This window comes from Acipenser ruthenus, chromosome 4 (assembly GCF_902713425.1).
Source record: "Acipenser ruthenus chromosome 4, fAciRut3.2 maternal haplotype, whole genome shotgun sequence".
NCBI classification, from domain to species: Eukaryota; Metazoa; Chordata; class Actinopteri; order Acipenseriformes; family Acipenseridae; genus Acipenser; species Acipenser ruthenus.
The window spans coordinates 8,690,628-8,705,659 of NC_081192.1; the positions used below are offsets into that span (position 1 = coordinate 8,690,628).

A 15,032-nucleotide genomic window follows, 5' to 3' on the forward strand; every position below is an offset into this window, starting at 1 on the left:
CCATCTCAGAAAAATGCAGATATGTATCCACTTAGGCAGCTGGAACTAAACTGAACTGGTGGGCTTAAGGCCCCTGTATTAATACTACTATTTATATTACAGGAAAGTTCTAGAAAATACTAGAAGTTACTCCAAGTTTACTCAGCACTGAATCTATCTGGAATGTTCTGGAAAATAGGTAAATTTCAAAATATCACTGTCCTGGTCACAAAAGCAAAGTTTGTGGGGAATAATAGCCATTTTCTATACTTTTGAGGCATTAGCAATTAGGAAATAACACTTACTACCCAGGAACAAAAAAAAAAAAAAATTGTTACACGGTGTTGTTATTATTATTATTATTATTATTATTATTATTATTAATTGTCAGGTTGCTGTTTTGTGACTGTGGTGAAAGGATTTCATCAGAAGCAGCATAATAAGAGCCACCGTGTTCATCAGAACCATCGTCAGTGTAGGCCGGAGTATCATGTAACGTTACTGCGCACTCACAAAGCAGTTAATGATGTGGCAGCGCTGTTAATGAAGTAACTGCTTATACTAGGAAGTTTTCTAGTAGTTTCAGCTTTACGTTTGCGCTTCTGAGCTACGCTTAAATGTTTTTTTCATGATTTTGTGCAAATCACTTATCGATGGCGACTCTAGTTCACTTGCTCTCACCCGCGCATTCAGCGCACATGCATGCATGTGAGTCAGGCACTGAAATGGCTGACAGTGACAGCACATTTTTTAAATATACATATTCTGTATGGAAATGTATCGCAATGTGTACATTAAAAAAAAAAAAAAAAAAATAGGTCGGTATGGGCTCTTCTGAGTGTGGGCCTGGCGCTGTGGCGCCATTGTAAACCCAGCACTGTCTACACTGATGGCAGCTCAGAAACTAACGTGTCTGTGCCATGCCGGCTCAGAAAACAGCCAACATCTCTGTGCCATGCCGGCTCAGAAGACAGCCAACATCTCTGATGCCATGAACGCTCAGCTCGGCTTAGAAGTAAATAACATCTACACTGATGCCAGCTCAGAACACCATCAGCTGAGACTTGTATGTGAGATCACTGATGTATCGCCTTTGATTTGCCTGTTTGCATTTTGATTCCTGAATAAACTATTTTTGATTAACTTTACCTAACGAAGATTCATTATTTTTAAGAGGAAATCAAACCTCTTACACTTTCAGCATTCACAGAATTGGTAACAACTGACAAATATATTTTAGCCTTAATTGCTAAATTGGGAAATAGTTCTGCATTTCTCCAAAATTCAGTCAAAGAAATTCCACTACTGTTTTCTTTTGCATATAGCTGATATATATATATATATATATATATATATATATATATAAATTACCTTTCATTTAAATTCGAGGGGTTATATCTCGTGCTAAAAAACAATCAATCAAACAAACAAAAAACTGTGGACTTCAGTTATTAGATTTTATTGTAATGGTTTGTTTAAGAACAGCACAAAAGTGCAGCGTACTACTTACAGTACAAAGATTTTCAATTCTACACATGGGTGGAAATTAAGTTGTAAGTACCATACAGCAGGTATCTGAAAAAGCAGTCTATCATGGAAATTATTCACACATATTAAGTTAAAACAACAATGTTAACACAAAAACATATACAAAATGTATTATTCTATTTATACAAATAAACTATACCATTTTCTATGTTACACTTGTTATAACTTAATAAATAACTATGTATCTGTATTAGTGTGATAGCAGCTATTGTCAACAATACTCTCCAGTGTTTCACAGGTACAGTTTTTAAACAGTATTAATGCACAATAAAACAAACAGTTTCTAAAATGATTTGTACACTCAGTTATCAGCTAAACGTATTCACTGCAAATTCACAAACATAAGCAGTTGTAATACTTGTTGAGTAGCAAACTCAAGAACCTTTAAGGAATGACATCACTAACACTTTGAAAGACAATTGCATTACTGCATGACTACAACAGTACACTGTAAAATAATTTTGTGATAAAAATCTGATCAGAGTTTGTAAATATTGACACACAACACGCATGTAAGTAAATGTCTAACTAAAGCTGGTATTTTCTGTTGTAGTAGACTTCATAGTGCAAATTTCAAAGCATGTTTTACACTGTTGGTCCGGTTTGTTATTTATACTTATTATCTATTTTATTTGTTAAAATTATAAAGAAAAAAAACAAACTTGTTGTTCAATTCAAGTTATTGTTTGCAAAAAACAAAAAAGAAAAAAACAAAACAAAGCTATACATTAAAACAGCCTGCAGTTGTTTTTGAAAGTTCAAAAAATGTTAAATACCGTCAATGAGGTGTCAAATTTAAAACATACAAAAAACTATAAACAAAAACATCAATAAAAATACAAATATGTGTGCTGATTACCTCACATATTTAAACATGTAGCCTTTTATTTAATATGAGAATTCTCTCAAATGTTCTCAATTTGGTGGCTTCAGACCTGTCAACTGTCCCATATTCACCAGGAGTCTCCTGTATTTTAAACCCTTCTCCTGGACACCTCCCGGGACAGATTTTCTCCTGTATTCTACTGTTAACCCCCCTTATTTTTATACAAAATTCATGGCCGGTGTGTGATTACTGCAATCCCTGTCTGTACACCAAATTACTTGTATTGTAACGCTTGAAATGTTTTTGCTTACGATTGTAAGTCGCCCTGGATAAGGGCGTCTGCTAAGAAATAAATAATAATAATAATAATACATAGCAGGGTTTAGGACCCAGGGGAGCCCTGTGGCAGGCATGCATTCAGTGCGAGAGGCAAGTTCACATAACTTTACAAAACTGAAATCTCATACCTGTTGATAGGTATGCTTTGAGTAGATTTTTTTAGCCATAAAGTACAAATACATAATTAAAAAAAATAAAAAATACAAATAAAAATGTTATTAATAGTTGGGAAATCCATTCACATTGTAGATGCTTCTTCCCCTATTGTACTGTTCACCAGTGTGTATTTACTTCTTGTCAGACATCATTCAATGGCATTTTGTGGATGTGGATATGCATCTCTCCTGGTCTGTCCCTTCTGTACGTTATTGTCTTCTCATTTGCAGTAGGAAAGTAGTCCTTTTAGTGTAAAATGACATTATGTTAATGGAGATTCTTTTTTTTTTTTTTTAGATTTAACCCCAGCCCCCCACCCACCTATGTTGGAAATAAAGACACATTTACCTTCTTTGTTGATAAACTATAGGCCTCAACAGGAGACTCGCCTTTCACATGGTTCTCTCGCATCACAATGCATTTCAAGATTCCTATTGCCATTACTCCAATCACCACCGTCAGAATGAAGAACAGGATAAATGTAGGAAAGTAACTCTGCTCAGTTAAACATTCTGTGAAAAGAAACCGTGGTTCTTATTGTATTGTAGACTGCTATAACAATGTACAAGAAAAAAAAAAAAAAAACCCGTTATCCTGCAAGCTGTGAGACCCCATACAGCAGGCAAGGTTTATAAATGTACCATAGTTAAAGTGTACAAAAGACCAATGACCGTAGTGTTTACAACTGTAGTCTTTTTTTTATTTTTTATTGTGCCCCACACGATACGTATCCCTGAAATATACTTTTAAACATAACCAAGATTGTTATTTTTTAACATAGTTTTAGTTGTTAAATCAACTATGGAAAAAGCGCTGAAGACATTTCGAAGATGATAGTCATAGGCGAGTGACTTCTAAATTGTATTTATTATAACAGTCGAGTACATGAATATTGTGAGCGAGTCTAATCTCACTTTCCCCTTTCGAACCAGTGTTCTTGAACTTCAGTTATTTCTAGCTGGTTTACGACATTACTTTAGAGTTTAAAAAAAAAAAATGTCAAGTTGAAAAAAAAATGACCAACAACATTACATAATAAGTCAAATGTGAACCGTTAAAGAATCTCCACTATGTCTGTAAAGTAAAATGTATATATTTAAATCTATATACTGTAAATAATGCTGCACACATTTAGGATACATAATAAAACACTGAAATACAGTACATTTGAAAAACATCTCACCTGGGTATCTGAAGATTTGAATCTGTTTTTCTCCAAAGGTAGGTTCCATTTGAAATTTATAGTGGCATTTTTCTTTTGTTAGATAAAGACAGTATTTAAAAGTTTCACTTTCTGAATCTGGAGGAAAGAAACACAGCTTCAGTATAATAAAACATAATTTGTGCTTTGATTTCAGTTAATAGCTTCATTTTAAACATTCAAAATACTGACAGACAAATAGCTGTAACTACTTTAATTAAATTAATCACATGAATTAATTCATGATGGTTTCCTTCACTGCCATTGCCCTGATCTATGGTCCATACATTAACAGTTTTAATTTTTAATTTGTTGGTTTGAAATTCAAAATGTGGATAGCCAATAAGGCACACCCTAAAAACAATGCATTACATACATACCAGCAACTGTACACAGTACATTTTGCCACAATGCTGATATTACATATTTCTGTTTCTGTTTTGAAAATGTAGTAAATACAATTACATTAGACATACCAAAGATATGATTGACATAATGTACCAATGGGGAACAGGTTGTGTTGCACTGTGTTGTTTTAGTTTCAGAAAAGTCATTAAACAAGTGGCACTGTACACATTTCCTGAAAAAAAAAAATAGCTTTTATTTCAGAAGATCTTTTTTTTCATTGTTGAGGTAAATTTACATATTAATACTAAAACATTATCATCAGTTTGTATTAATAGATTTAGATAAAATAATAATAATAATAATAATAATAATAATAATAATAATAATAATAATACTGATAGAATTTAAATACACAATTTCCAACACTTATAGTGATAATTGGATCACTGTAAAACTTGGTTCACCTGCCTACATGACCATAGAAAATTAGTATAAATAGTTGCTTGGATAGTTGGATTGACAATTTGTATTCACTCGTATGCCACACGTGTACAGTATTTGCTGATATTCTGAATACAGTGATCCTTCTATTAATCTATTAATAAAATGTTAATTACCGGTTTGTTTCACACGAGCTTTCGCAGGTTGGACAGAGTTCACACAATTGACCTGAACTTCTTGGATCTTCACACTGGCACTTTCCACAGACACATTTCCCTCTTCCACTGCAGATCTGAGAGTCTGGTGTCAAACAGGTCTCAGTAGAGACAGAACAGTTACAGTTTTCACCCTCCCAGCCGCTGCTGCATTCACACTTGCCAGATATACACTGACCATGACCTAACAAGGGAAATTATGTTATCAGCATTGAGTGCAGCACAAGTGCCTATTTATGCATTCCTATTAGGCTCTGCCACTTGGTTGAGAATGTCTGTACTGCTTTCTATATGTGTTTTACAAAAACTAATAGCGCAACGAACCCACCATAATAAAAACACTTGTTCACTTTCTATACTCAGCATGTCTTCTAAATATAATTTGTAGCATTTGATACGTCCTCAATAACTAACCACTGGCATACCCAAACACCATGTATCAGGACAGACCCATCGTCACAAAATTATCAGGCTCACTATTAGTCTGATATCTATGTCTTAGCAGTGTAACTAACATACCATTAAGAAGGAATGGCACAACAGCATATTGGTTCAAATCTTACCACCACAAATAAGTCCTTGGTGATAGGGGCAAGAAAAGCCATCCCTTTCACAGTATTTGCCATAGATTCTTCCCAGGCTGCTTTGGTCACATAAGCATTTTCCACATAAACAAAGACCCCGACCGCTGCAGACGGGCTGCATTTGGTCTGCCTGACAATCTCTTAGAAGCTGGTCATCCTTTGTCTTCTCCATATGGTTGCACTTGCAGTTTTCACAGTCCTGAGGAGTCACTTCATCCAGGCACCTTCCAGGAGCGTGCGCTGCTGGACTGCCGCACCGGCACGAGCACTGACTCTGGATTCTCACTTTGGTGGTTTCATTAAACCCAAAAGGCTTTAGGAATATATACGCTTCATCTCCCAGACCGTGACACTCTTGCATTCCAACTTTTATATTGAAAAGAACCTGAAAAAGTAACAGTTACACAGTTAAATTCACTGGACAGGAGCAATGTCTGTAAAATCTCAGATATGATTGTGCTTGAGTGGTTTTGTACTTTAACTAGCAACTAACTGATTGAAGACTGGAAGGAGGAGGAGCCATTGCAACCTTATCTTTGATTCATTATAAAAAATGATAGTACTGTAGAACCCATATTAAAGTACAGTGTGATTAGAAAGTAAGTTTCCCACATCAACGCATGGTGTGTTGATGTGGTAAAGTTACTTTCTAATCACACTGTATGTAGGTTGTGGAAGTTGGAGGGTTTACAATAGTTATAACTTGCATGAAGTAAGATTACTGTATATTATAATTAAAGCCAATATGATCTTCAAGCAATTATCATATTAATAACGAAAATAGATTCTATTGCCTGATAAGCTGCACCCGTACACACTATACACACAATACACACTATACAACATTAGAAATGCATTACATTTTACATTTGTTTCTCTTGGAACTTCAATATGTATAAATCAATAACTTTTAGTTTAATCCCCCATAATTAATTCAGTCACTTCCATCCACAGCTATGATAAAATCTAGATAAAAATCAATGGATAAGAATAGGGGGTTCTATTTTTTCAAGGAAAATTACAACCTAATATATAATGTTCACCATTATACCAATTATCGAGCACCAGGTACCAACCAGAATTCAGTTTGTTTTCATAATGAAAAAGGATAATGCATGTTGTTTATTAAAATAGTATATTCATATAAAAGTGTATACAAAATTCGAAGACTGTAAAAACAGATAAAACATACTTTTTCATTTGGTTTCACGTTTCTACATTTATTCAGGCCTGGAAATGTTGAGCCTTCAGGACAGATGGCAGTGACGTTAACAGACACTCCTTTTATCAGGCTTTCCACCTGCAATTCCACCTCAGATAAGAGTTTCTGGTAAAAGAGAATGTCATTAGGGAATACAACAGTTTCTGTTTAACACAGGGTTTTACCAGAAACAGAAAAAGGAAGAATTGTCTAAAAACAAGAGATTTGTTATCAGGCCTAGTAAGACAGAAATCTTCATAATGGATCATTGTGTAAAAGCAAGCTTTCTGGGGATTTCTCAAAAGCTTAAAAGAATACAATCGCTTGTTGTTTTCTCTGTAGTAAGAACTGGAGCGGATCATTCACGTTTGCAGAAAAAGACTACAGTACCAAACCAATCTTTTTTATAATAACATTGAAGAGATACTATACCGTCTTCTTGCCTGTTTATTATAGTATGAATCTTCTCTATCATTTTATAATGCTTTTTTTGCTTATATTATTACTTACTAGGCTTACTAAATTTCATTTTTCAACAACTGAAAAGATTAACTTCTGAAATGAAAAAGTTTAAAATATGACCACTTGGAGTCTGCACATGGCTACTATGTTGCACACAAAACGAACGATAATTCATATTCAGTTAGAAAGTAGGTTAAACAACATTGAACTTGAAAAGTAAATACAAACTGTTTTACCTTGTATGCATCTACCACCAACTCTTTCAGATTGGATGCCTTTGATTCAAGTTTTCCAACCACAGTACCTGGCAGTAATGGAATGAGATCCTATGTAGGAAAACATAATCGTTTTTAACGTATTTTAACGTCAGCAAGAGCATATCAAGCTTAAATACATTCAATGTTGTATGAGATGAATTACCTCATACCACGTATATTGTTGTCCTTCTACGGCAAAGATAGAATAAATGCTGTTTTGCAATAACTTTTCAGCCAGTTGTCCTATAGTTGGGTGTTCCTGGAAATAAAGTAAAAAGACAGCCCTTTATGAATATCCCTGCAGTTGAAGAGAACTGGAAAAGGTGCAAACAAAAGGTACAGAACCATGGAGCCTTCACTGATCCTTCAGCCACTAAACAGAGATACCTTCATTGAGAAGGACAGGCACCCTAAGACAGCATCAAGTTTTGTCTTCCACTGTACATGCATGTATGAACACTGTGAATGAATATATGTCATGGATAGTAGTCAATGGAATAGGTAACATAAAATAAAGTATATTCAGGGGACACTGGGATTTACTCCCAAGCCCCCTGGTGGCCATGAATTATTGAAACTCCATTTCAAATTAACATCAACGAATCCCCCCCAAACATATAATCCTATAGTCAATAGTAAATTATATTCCATATGTTAAAGTTAAATTTATAGTTCTATTATGTTTTTTTTGTTTGTTTGTTTTATAAAAGGTACATATGAACTAGTCACTATCACTCATTTGTTTGTTCCCCACCATTTTTAAGGTGTATACGCATTTTCTAATCAATCCAACAAGCTGCCATAAAAAAAAAAAAAACAACAGTATACATGTTGTTACAGGGTGACTGAAGTAAAGTATGCTAGCCTTCGTTTGGAGAGAGCCTTTTTCCCTCAGATAGGCTTATGAAGAGCGGCAGAGTTTTAGATTTCTCCAGCAAACAGGTGTTTCGAGTTCTTAATTCAATTATGAGAGTCTGCAGAAGGCAATCAGGGCTAGCCTGATTGAAGAGACAATTCGGCTGGACTAAATAAAAACCCAGCTCATTTTCCACAGTTAGGTTTTGTGACCTGGGGGAGCTGCATGTTTGTGAGTAGATATCTGTATACACAAGGAAAAAACTTTTTCAAACAGCATGTGATCATTCCTGCTGCACGCTCCAAAAATTAAAGATTAACTTACCATATTAGCTGTCTCACTATATGTATTATTAACCAGGTGACAGTTTCCATCATGTGGTACAACGATTCCTGCTAACTTGCTGTCAAGTGCCAGATGAGAAGGTTGATCAGTCATCACAAGTAGTATATGTTTTGCTTCTTTACGCCAACCTATATGGCTCTAAAAAGAAGACATAGAAAATAAGTTTAGCTTGCTCCCAGGAGGAACAGGTATGAAAGCCTACCAGCAATCCAAAGCCAGTCAATTACAATGGGTACAAGAATGAGGAGCGTTGTCTAATGATTCGTTAGGATCATTTTAATATTATTTACAAATAATCCTTGATGGCTAAAAAAATACACAATTGTAACTAGCAACCAGAGATATGTCTTTAAAGGAAAGTGCCTGTGTCAATGATACAGTGGCTCTCAAAAGCATTCACCCCCCTTGAACTTTTCCACATTTTACTGTGTTACAACATGGAATCAAAATGGATTTAATTAGGAGTTTTTGCCACTGATCAACACAAAAAAAGTCCATAATGTCAAAGTGAAAAATAAAATCTACAAATTGTTCTAAATTAATTACAAATATAAAACAGAAAATAATTGATTGCATAAGTATTCACCCCCTTTGCTATGACACACCTAAATAAGCTCTGGTGCAACCAATTGTCTTTAGAAGTCACATAATTAGTTGAATGGAGTCCCACAGTTGGTTAGTACATTTCCTAACAAAAATGACATCATGAAGACGAAGGAACATTTAAAGCAAATCCGGAATAAGGTTCTTCAAAAGCACCAATCAGGTGTTTGCCAGAAGGCATGTGGGAGACTCTGAGACCAAGTGGAAGAAGATTCTATGGTCTGATGAGACCAAAATAGAGCTTTTTGGCCTCAACACTAAGCGCTATATTTGGCACAAGCCTAACACTGCACATCATCCTGAGAACACCATCCCTACCGTGAAGCATGGTGGTGGCAGCATCATGTTATGGGGATGCTTCTCTGCGTCAGGGCCTGGAAAGCTCGTGAAGATAAGGGCAAAATGGATGCAGCAAAGTACAGAGAAATCCTGGAGGAAAACCTGCTGAAGTCTGCAAGAGAGCTGGGACTTGGGAGAAGATTCATCTTCCAGCAGGACAATGACCCCAAACATACAGCCAAAGTCACACTGGAGTGGCTTAAAAACAAAAAGGTCAATGTCCTGGAGTGGCCCAGTCAAAGCCCAGTCCTCAATCCAATTGAGAATATGTGGAAATAGTTGAAAATTGCTGTTCACCAAAGGTCCCCATCCAACTTGATGGAGCTTGAGCAATTTTGCAAAGAAGAATAGGCAAAAATTGCAGTGTCCAGATGTGCAAACCTGGTAGAGACTTATCCAAATAGACTCATGGCTGTAATTGCTGCCAAAAGTGCCTCTACCAAATATTGACTCAAGGGGGTGAATACTTATGCAATCAATTATTTTCTGTTTTGTATTTGTAATTCATTTAGAACAATTTGTAGATTTTATTTTTCACTTTCACATTATGGACTTTTTTGTGTTGATCAGTGGCAAAAACTCCTAATTAAATCAATTTTGATTCCATGTTGTAACACAATAAAATGTGGAAAAATCCAAGGGGGGTGAATACTTTTGAGAGCCACTGTAAGCTTTAAAGAAAAACAGACAAAAATACAATGGGCTATATGAACAGACAAATGTTTCAATGCTCATCAGTGTAATTACTTGACTTCAAAAAAGGCAATGTTTTTACCGGCTTGTTAAAACACATAATAAAAATGTTTGTCGAATTAAAAAATGTTTTTCACATTTAGTGAAGTCAATAGTTGTTTGTGTCTTTTAACATCTGGAACCCACAATCTCAAATAACCATATAACATGTCATCATTACATCACATGCAAGATTGAATTGTACCATTTTGCAAAAAACTAAAGATACATTTCACAACAATGTGCTGCCTCATTTGCCTTGGACCACATCCTGTGTTTGGAATGCCTTGACAATGCATATTTTTTGGTCCAAATCAACATCCACTCATGCTGGAACAATAGAGCCCTGGCTGTCAGAAGCTTGGCATCATTGCAGAATTCAGTATACCATGCAAATAAAGAGATTCACTGTTCTTTCAACAAAGTATTTTTTTTTTTTTAAGAATTACAAAGGACACCAGGATTAAATCCAACCATCTGTATGACTTATCTTTAAAATGCATCTTATTATTGGATACACTTTGTCCCAGCAGTTTGTTCCACATTACTTTATGTAAATATCAGCAAGGGTTTTCATGACGCCTACAGTGAATGAAACTGATGAAGAGTGAGTGGTCTTGGAATTTTCATTTTCCCTTTCTTTTTCAGCACAAGTGCTAACTGTAGGCCTCACACAGCTTTGTTTGTTTGATGCTGTTTTAGGACTTTCAATATATAGGACCTTTAATCCCCTATAAAAGTTTACTGTGGTATACCACCCATATTGCCCGTATAGATATTAAGAACATAAGAAACTTTACAAATGAGAGGAGGTCATTCAGCCCATCTTGCTCGTTTGGTTGTTAGTAGCTTTTTGGTCTCAGAATCTCATCAAGCAGCTTCTTGAAGGATCCCAGGGTGTCAGCTTCAACAACATTACTGGGGAGTTGGTTCCAGACCCTCACAATTCTCTGTGTAAAAAAGTGTCTCCTATTTTCTGTTCTGAATGTCCATTTATCTAATCTCCATTTGTGACCCCTGGCCCTTGTTTCTTTTTTCAGGTTGATAAAGTCCCCTGGGTCGACATTGTCAATACCTTTTAGAATTTTGAATGCTTGAATCAGATCACCGACCAGAACTGAACACAATATTCTCGATGAGGTCTTACTAATGCATTGTAAAGTTTTAACATTACTTCCCTTTATTTAAATTCAACACTTTTCACAATATATCCAAGCATCTTGTTTGCCTTTTTAATAGCTTCCCCACATTGTCTAGATGAAGACATTTCTGAGTCAACATAAACTCCTAGGTCTTTTTCAATTTCAGTATCTTCCATATGATATTTATAATGCACATGTTTTTGCATGCGTGCAGTACCTTACACTTGTCTCTATTAAATGTCATTTGCCATGTGTCTGCCCAGTTCTGAATGCTGTCTAGATAATTTTGAATGACCTTTGCTGCTGCAACAGTGTTTGCCACTCCTCCTATTTTGGATCTTATTATCACTTCTGGATGGAAGAGACAGGCCTAGATAAATAAGTTCACAAGAAACCTCATACCATGTATGAAATCTCAAATGGTAGGCCTTTAGGTACATTCAGCCACTCGATATGATGATGAAAAAATGCTGATTAAAAAGTAGACAGCATGAAACCTTGAAATTACTTTTATGTCAGTCAAATGAAGTATAAAACTAAAGACATTTCCAAAGAGACGTGTAGCTCCCATGATACCAGTTTTGACCTAGATTGCAATTACCGGAAAAATGTTGTATAAGTTGATTTTCTAGACATTTTTGCAGGGCCCTTAAAAGGGGGGAGCATGTGCGACATATGTGCCGGTGTGTGTAATGTTAAATTACTGTACCGGTGACACAATGCGATTACTACAACTATGGTTATAGCTCACATAAACTTAACTGTCAACAACCCGATTTATGTTTTCAGGATCTACAGCATTTAGGTCATGTTGCTAGGTAGAAACACAAAACCACTGTTCTAATTAAAAGGTTTAATTTGTTACTCTCAATACCCTTAATCATTTTGAATGTTCAGACTCTTGACTGACCTCCTCTCAACCCAGACCCGTGCGTACGTGGACAAAAAAAAATAGTGGTTAAATTTATCCATCTTCGGAATACAAACACGTCACAGGTAAACTGTTTCACTGTTAACACAATAGCTGTCAGTTAAAAATTTTGGAAAACTGAATAGTTTCTAGCAGTTTAACTAAAAACGAAAAAAAACATTGTCATTGTCAACAGAAAAGCATAGCTGCTTAACACTGCTATGATGAGCCATAATGAATCATTCTCAACCTTCACACCTCTAGCCGACTCTGACCTTTGCTCCTTGCCCCTGGATTTCAGGTCAACTACTTGCGCCCTGGATCCCCTTCCTACTCGCTTCTTCCAATCCATTGTCCTTGCTCTTCTTCCTTTTATCTCATTAACACCTCTCTGCTCTCTGGCTCATTTCCCTTCAAAACTGCTTGCTTCACCCCCATTCTTAAGAAACCTTCTCTTGACCCTTCCTCCGCCCAGAACTATCACCCTGTCTCTCTCCTCCCATTCCTCTCAAACTCTTGAGCGAACTGTCCACCACCAGCTGGCATCCTTCTTCACCGAGCACTCTCTGCTTGACCCTCTTCAATCCGGGTTCTGTCCTGCCCACTCCACAGAAACTGCCATCCTCTCTGTAGCTGACTCAGTCTTCTGCTCGTGCTGCCATCCTCTCCTCCATCATAATTCTCCTCCTCTGATCATGCTCTTCTCCTCTCCTGGTCTCAGGCACTGCTCTTGCCTGGTTTTCCTCCTATCTTTCTAACTGCTCCTTCCAGGTTTCCTGACGTGGCTTTCTCTCTTCTCCTCACTCCCTCTTTACAGGTGTACCTCAAGGATCTGTCCTGGGACCCCTCCTCTTCTCTCTACACCCGCTCACTAGGCACTTTCATCTCCTTTTGGCTTCTCTTACCACCTTTATGCTGATGATGCACAGATCTTCCTCTCCTTTCCCTTCTTTGACTCCCACATCTCCTCCTGCATCTCAGAATGCCTCCTGGCTATCTCAACTTGGATGCATTCTCACCACCTAAAACTCAAACTCTAAATCTGACCTCCTCTACTTTCCTTCTGCTTGCTGTCCCTCCTCTGCACTCTCTATCTCAGTTTCCCTTAACTATCACTCTCACTGCATCTCCTGCTAAAAACCTAGGTGTTATTCTTGACCCCTCCCTCTCCTTCTCTCAACACATCTCCTCTGTATCCTTCCGCTGCCTCCTCAAGACCCACCTGTTTAGATTGCCCTTGTAGATCTCTTGATCTACCTCTCTTTCCATGCACTGGACTTGCCTGACCTAAGCATCATGTTCCGGACCCTCACTTAATACACTATCCTTGCAATACTATTATGTTGCTTCCCAGTTCATAGTCCATTTTAGTCGTACTATTGCACTTACTGTAAACTACTGTATTTAAATATTAAGCTTGCATTGTAACCCTGTACTGCCCTGTAAGTCACCTTGAATAAAGGCATCTGCCCAATAAATATATTATTAATAATAATAATAATAATAATAATAATAATAATAATAATAATAATAATAATAATAATAATAATAATAATAATAATAATAAAGCCCAACCACTGCTTTACCCACTAAAAGCGCTAGGAATAATTTATTTAAGGACACAAAAGTAACCTTTCAGGAGATGGGTACAAAGGAATAGGGAGGAGATCCACAGGTGCATAAGAAAAGTTAACTGGCACATAGATCTGTACCATGTGATATAGTATACCCTACTTTTATTCAATTTCCAAAGACATGTTCTCCCAGAAAGCTATATGACTCAGATATTCTGTAAAACCCTATTGCTGAATCTTGTATCTTCCCAGCTGTTAAACCAGAAAGTGTGACACATGCAGCACTAACCTGACACACAGCTGCCTGGAACATTGCATCAAAACCTCCTTCTGGTGTGTCCATGTTTCCAGAAATGCGCTGCTGCTGAACCACTCTTGTAAACTCTGTGATGTTTTCAGTAAGAGAAAGCACGTGGATATACCCATGTGCTGGCCTGCACTGTATATCATAGTCACTGTGTAATAAAGCATTGGCAAGAAGAAACATAAGTCATGTTTTGGTTTATCATAATTATACAGGCTGCATAGCACAAGAGACAAAGGATTCATATCAATATTATTTATATATGCAATACATACTTGTTTTAAAATTTGAAGAAACAATAAGACCATGTCTCCCACACGAATTGAATTTGTTCACATACAGTAGGAAGCAGATATGAGTAAAACATTGTCTAAAAGTTTAGAATCTGGTAAACAAAATGTCAGCAATACACACCTGCAGGGATTCGCGATTTTAGGTGGATGTACATTAATGTAAGGGGAAACCGGCTTGTCCACAAATGATCCAAAACCAAGCCGAAAGTCACTGGAAAATTCTTCCATTTTTTGCAACAGAGAAAATCCAACAGACTTCAGTTTATCTAAACTTTCTTGCATCGATGCAGATACATCCACCAAATAGTACATGTCCACAGGGTATCTTTCCAGTTGGTGTACTTCTAAAATAAAATTTACTTCACTGCCTGCATCAG

General features: G+C 36.5%; 1 protein-coding gene across 1 annotated transcript in view; it reads right to left on the reverse strand.

Annotated features, from left to right (window-relative positions):
- Nucleotides 1-1,422: 1,422 nt before the first annotated feature.
- Nucleotides 1,423-15,032, reverse strand: part of LOC117399441 (integrin beta-8-like) — a 28,285-nt gene continuing 14,675 nt past the window's right edge. The window contains exons 4-15 of the mRNA XM_033998596.3: nt 14,777-15,023; nt 14,348-14,513; nt 8,738-8,896; nt 7,721-7,816; nt 7,537-7,626; nt 6,830-6,964; nt 5,617-6,022; nt 5,015-5,237; nt 4,526-4,629; nt 4,032-4,148; nt 3,197-3,360; nt 1,423-3,091 (exon numbers count right to left, since the gene is read on the reverse strand). Of these exons, the coding sequence (XP_033854487.3) occupies nt 2,990-3,091; nt 3,197-3,360; nt 4,032-4,148; nt 4,526-4,629; nt 5,015-5,237; nt 5,617-6,022; nt 6,830-6,964; nt 7,537-7,626; nt 7,721-7,816; nt 8,738-8,896; nt 14,348-14,513; nt 14,777-15,023 (2,009 nt within the window). The 3' untranslated portion in view covers nt 1,423-2,989. The remainder of the gene's footprint in view (nt 3,092-3,196; nt 3,361-4,031; nt 4,149-4,525; nt 4,630-5,014; nt 5,238-5,616; nt 6,023-6,829; nt 6,965-7,536; nt 7,627-7,720; nt 7,817-8,737; nt 8,897-14,347; nt 14,514-14,776; nt 15,024-15,032) is intronic.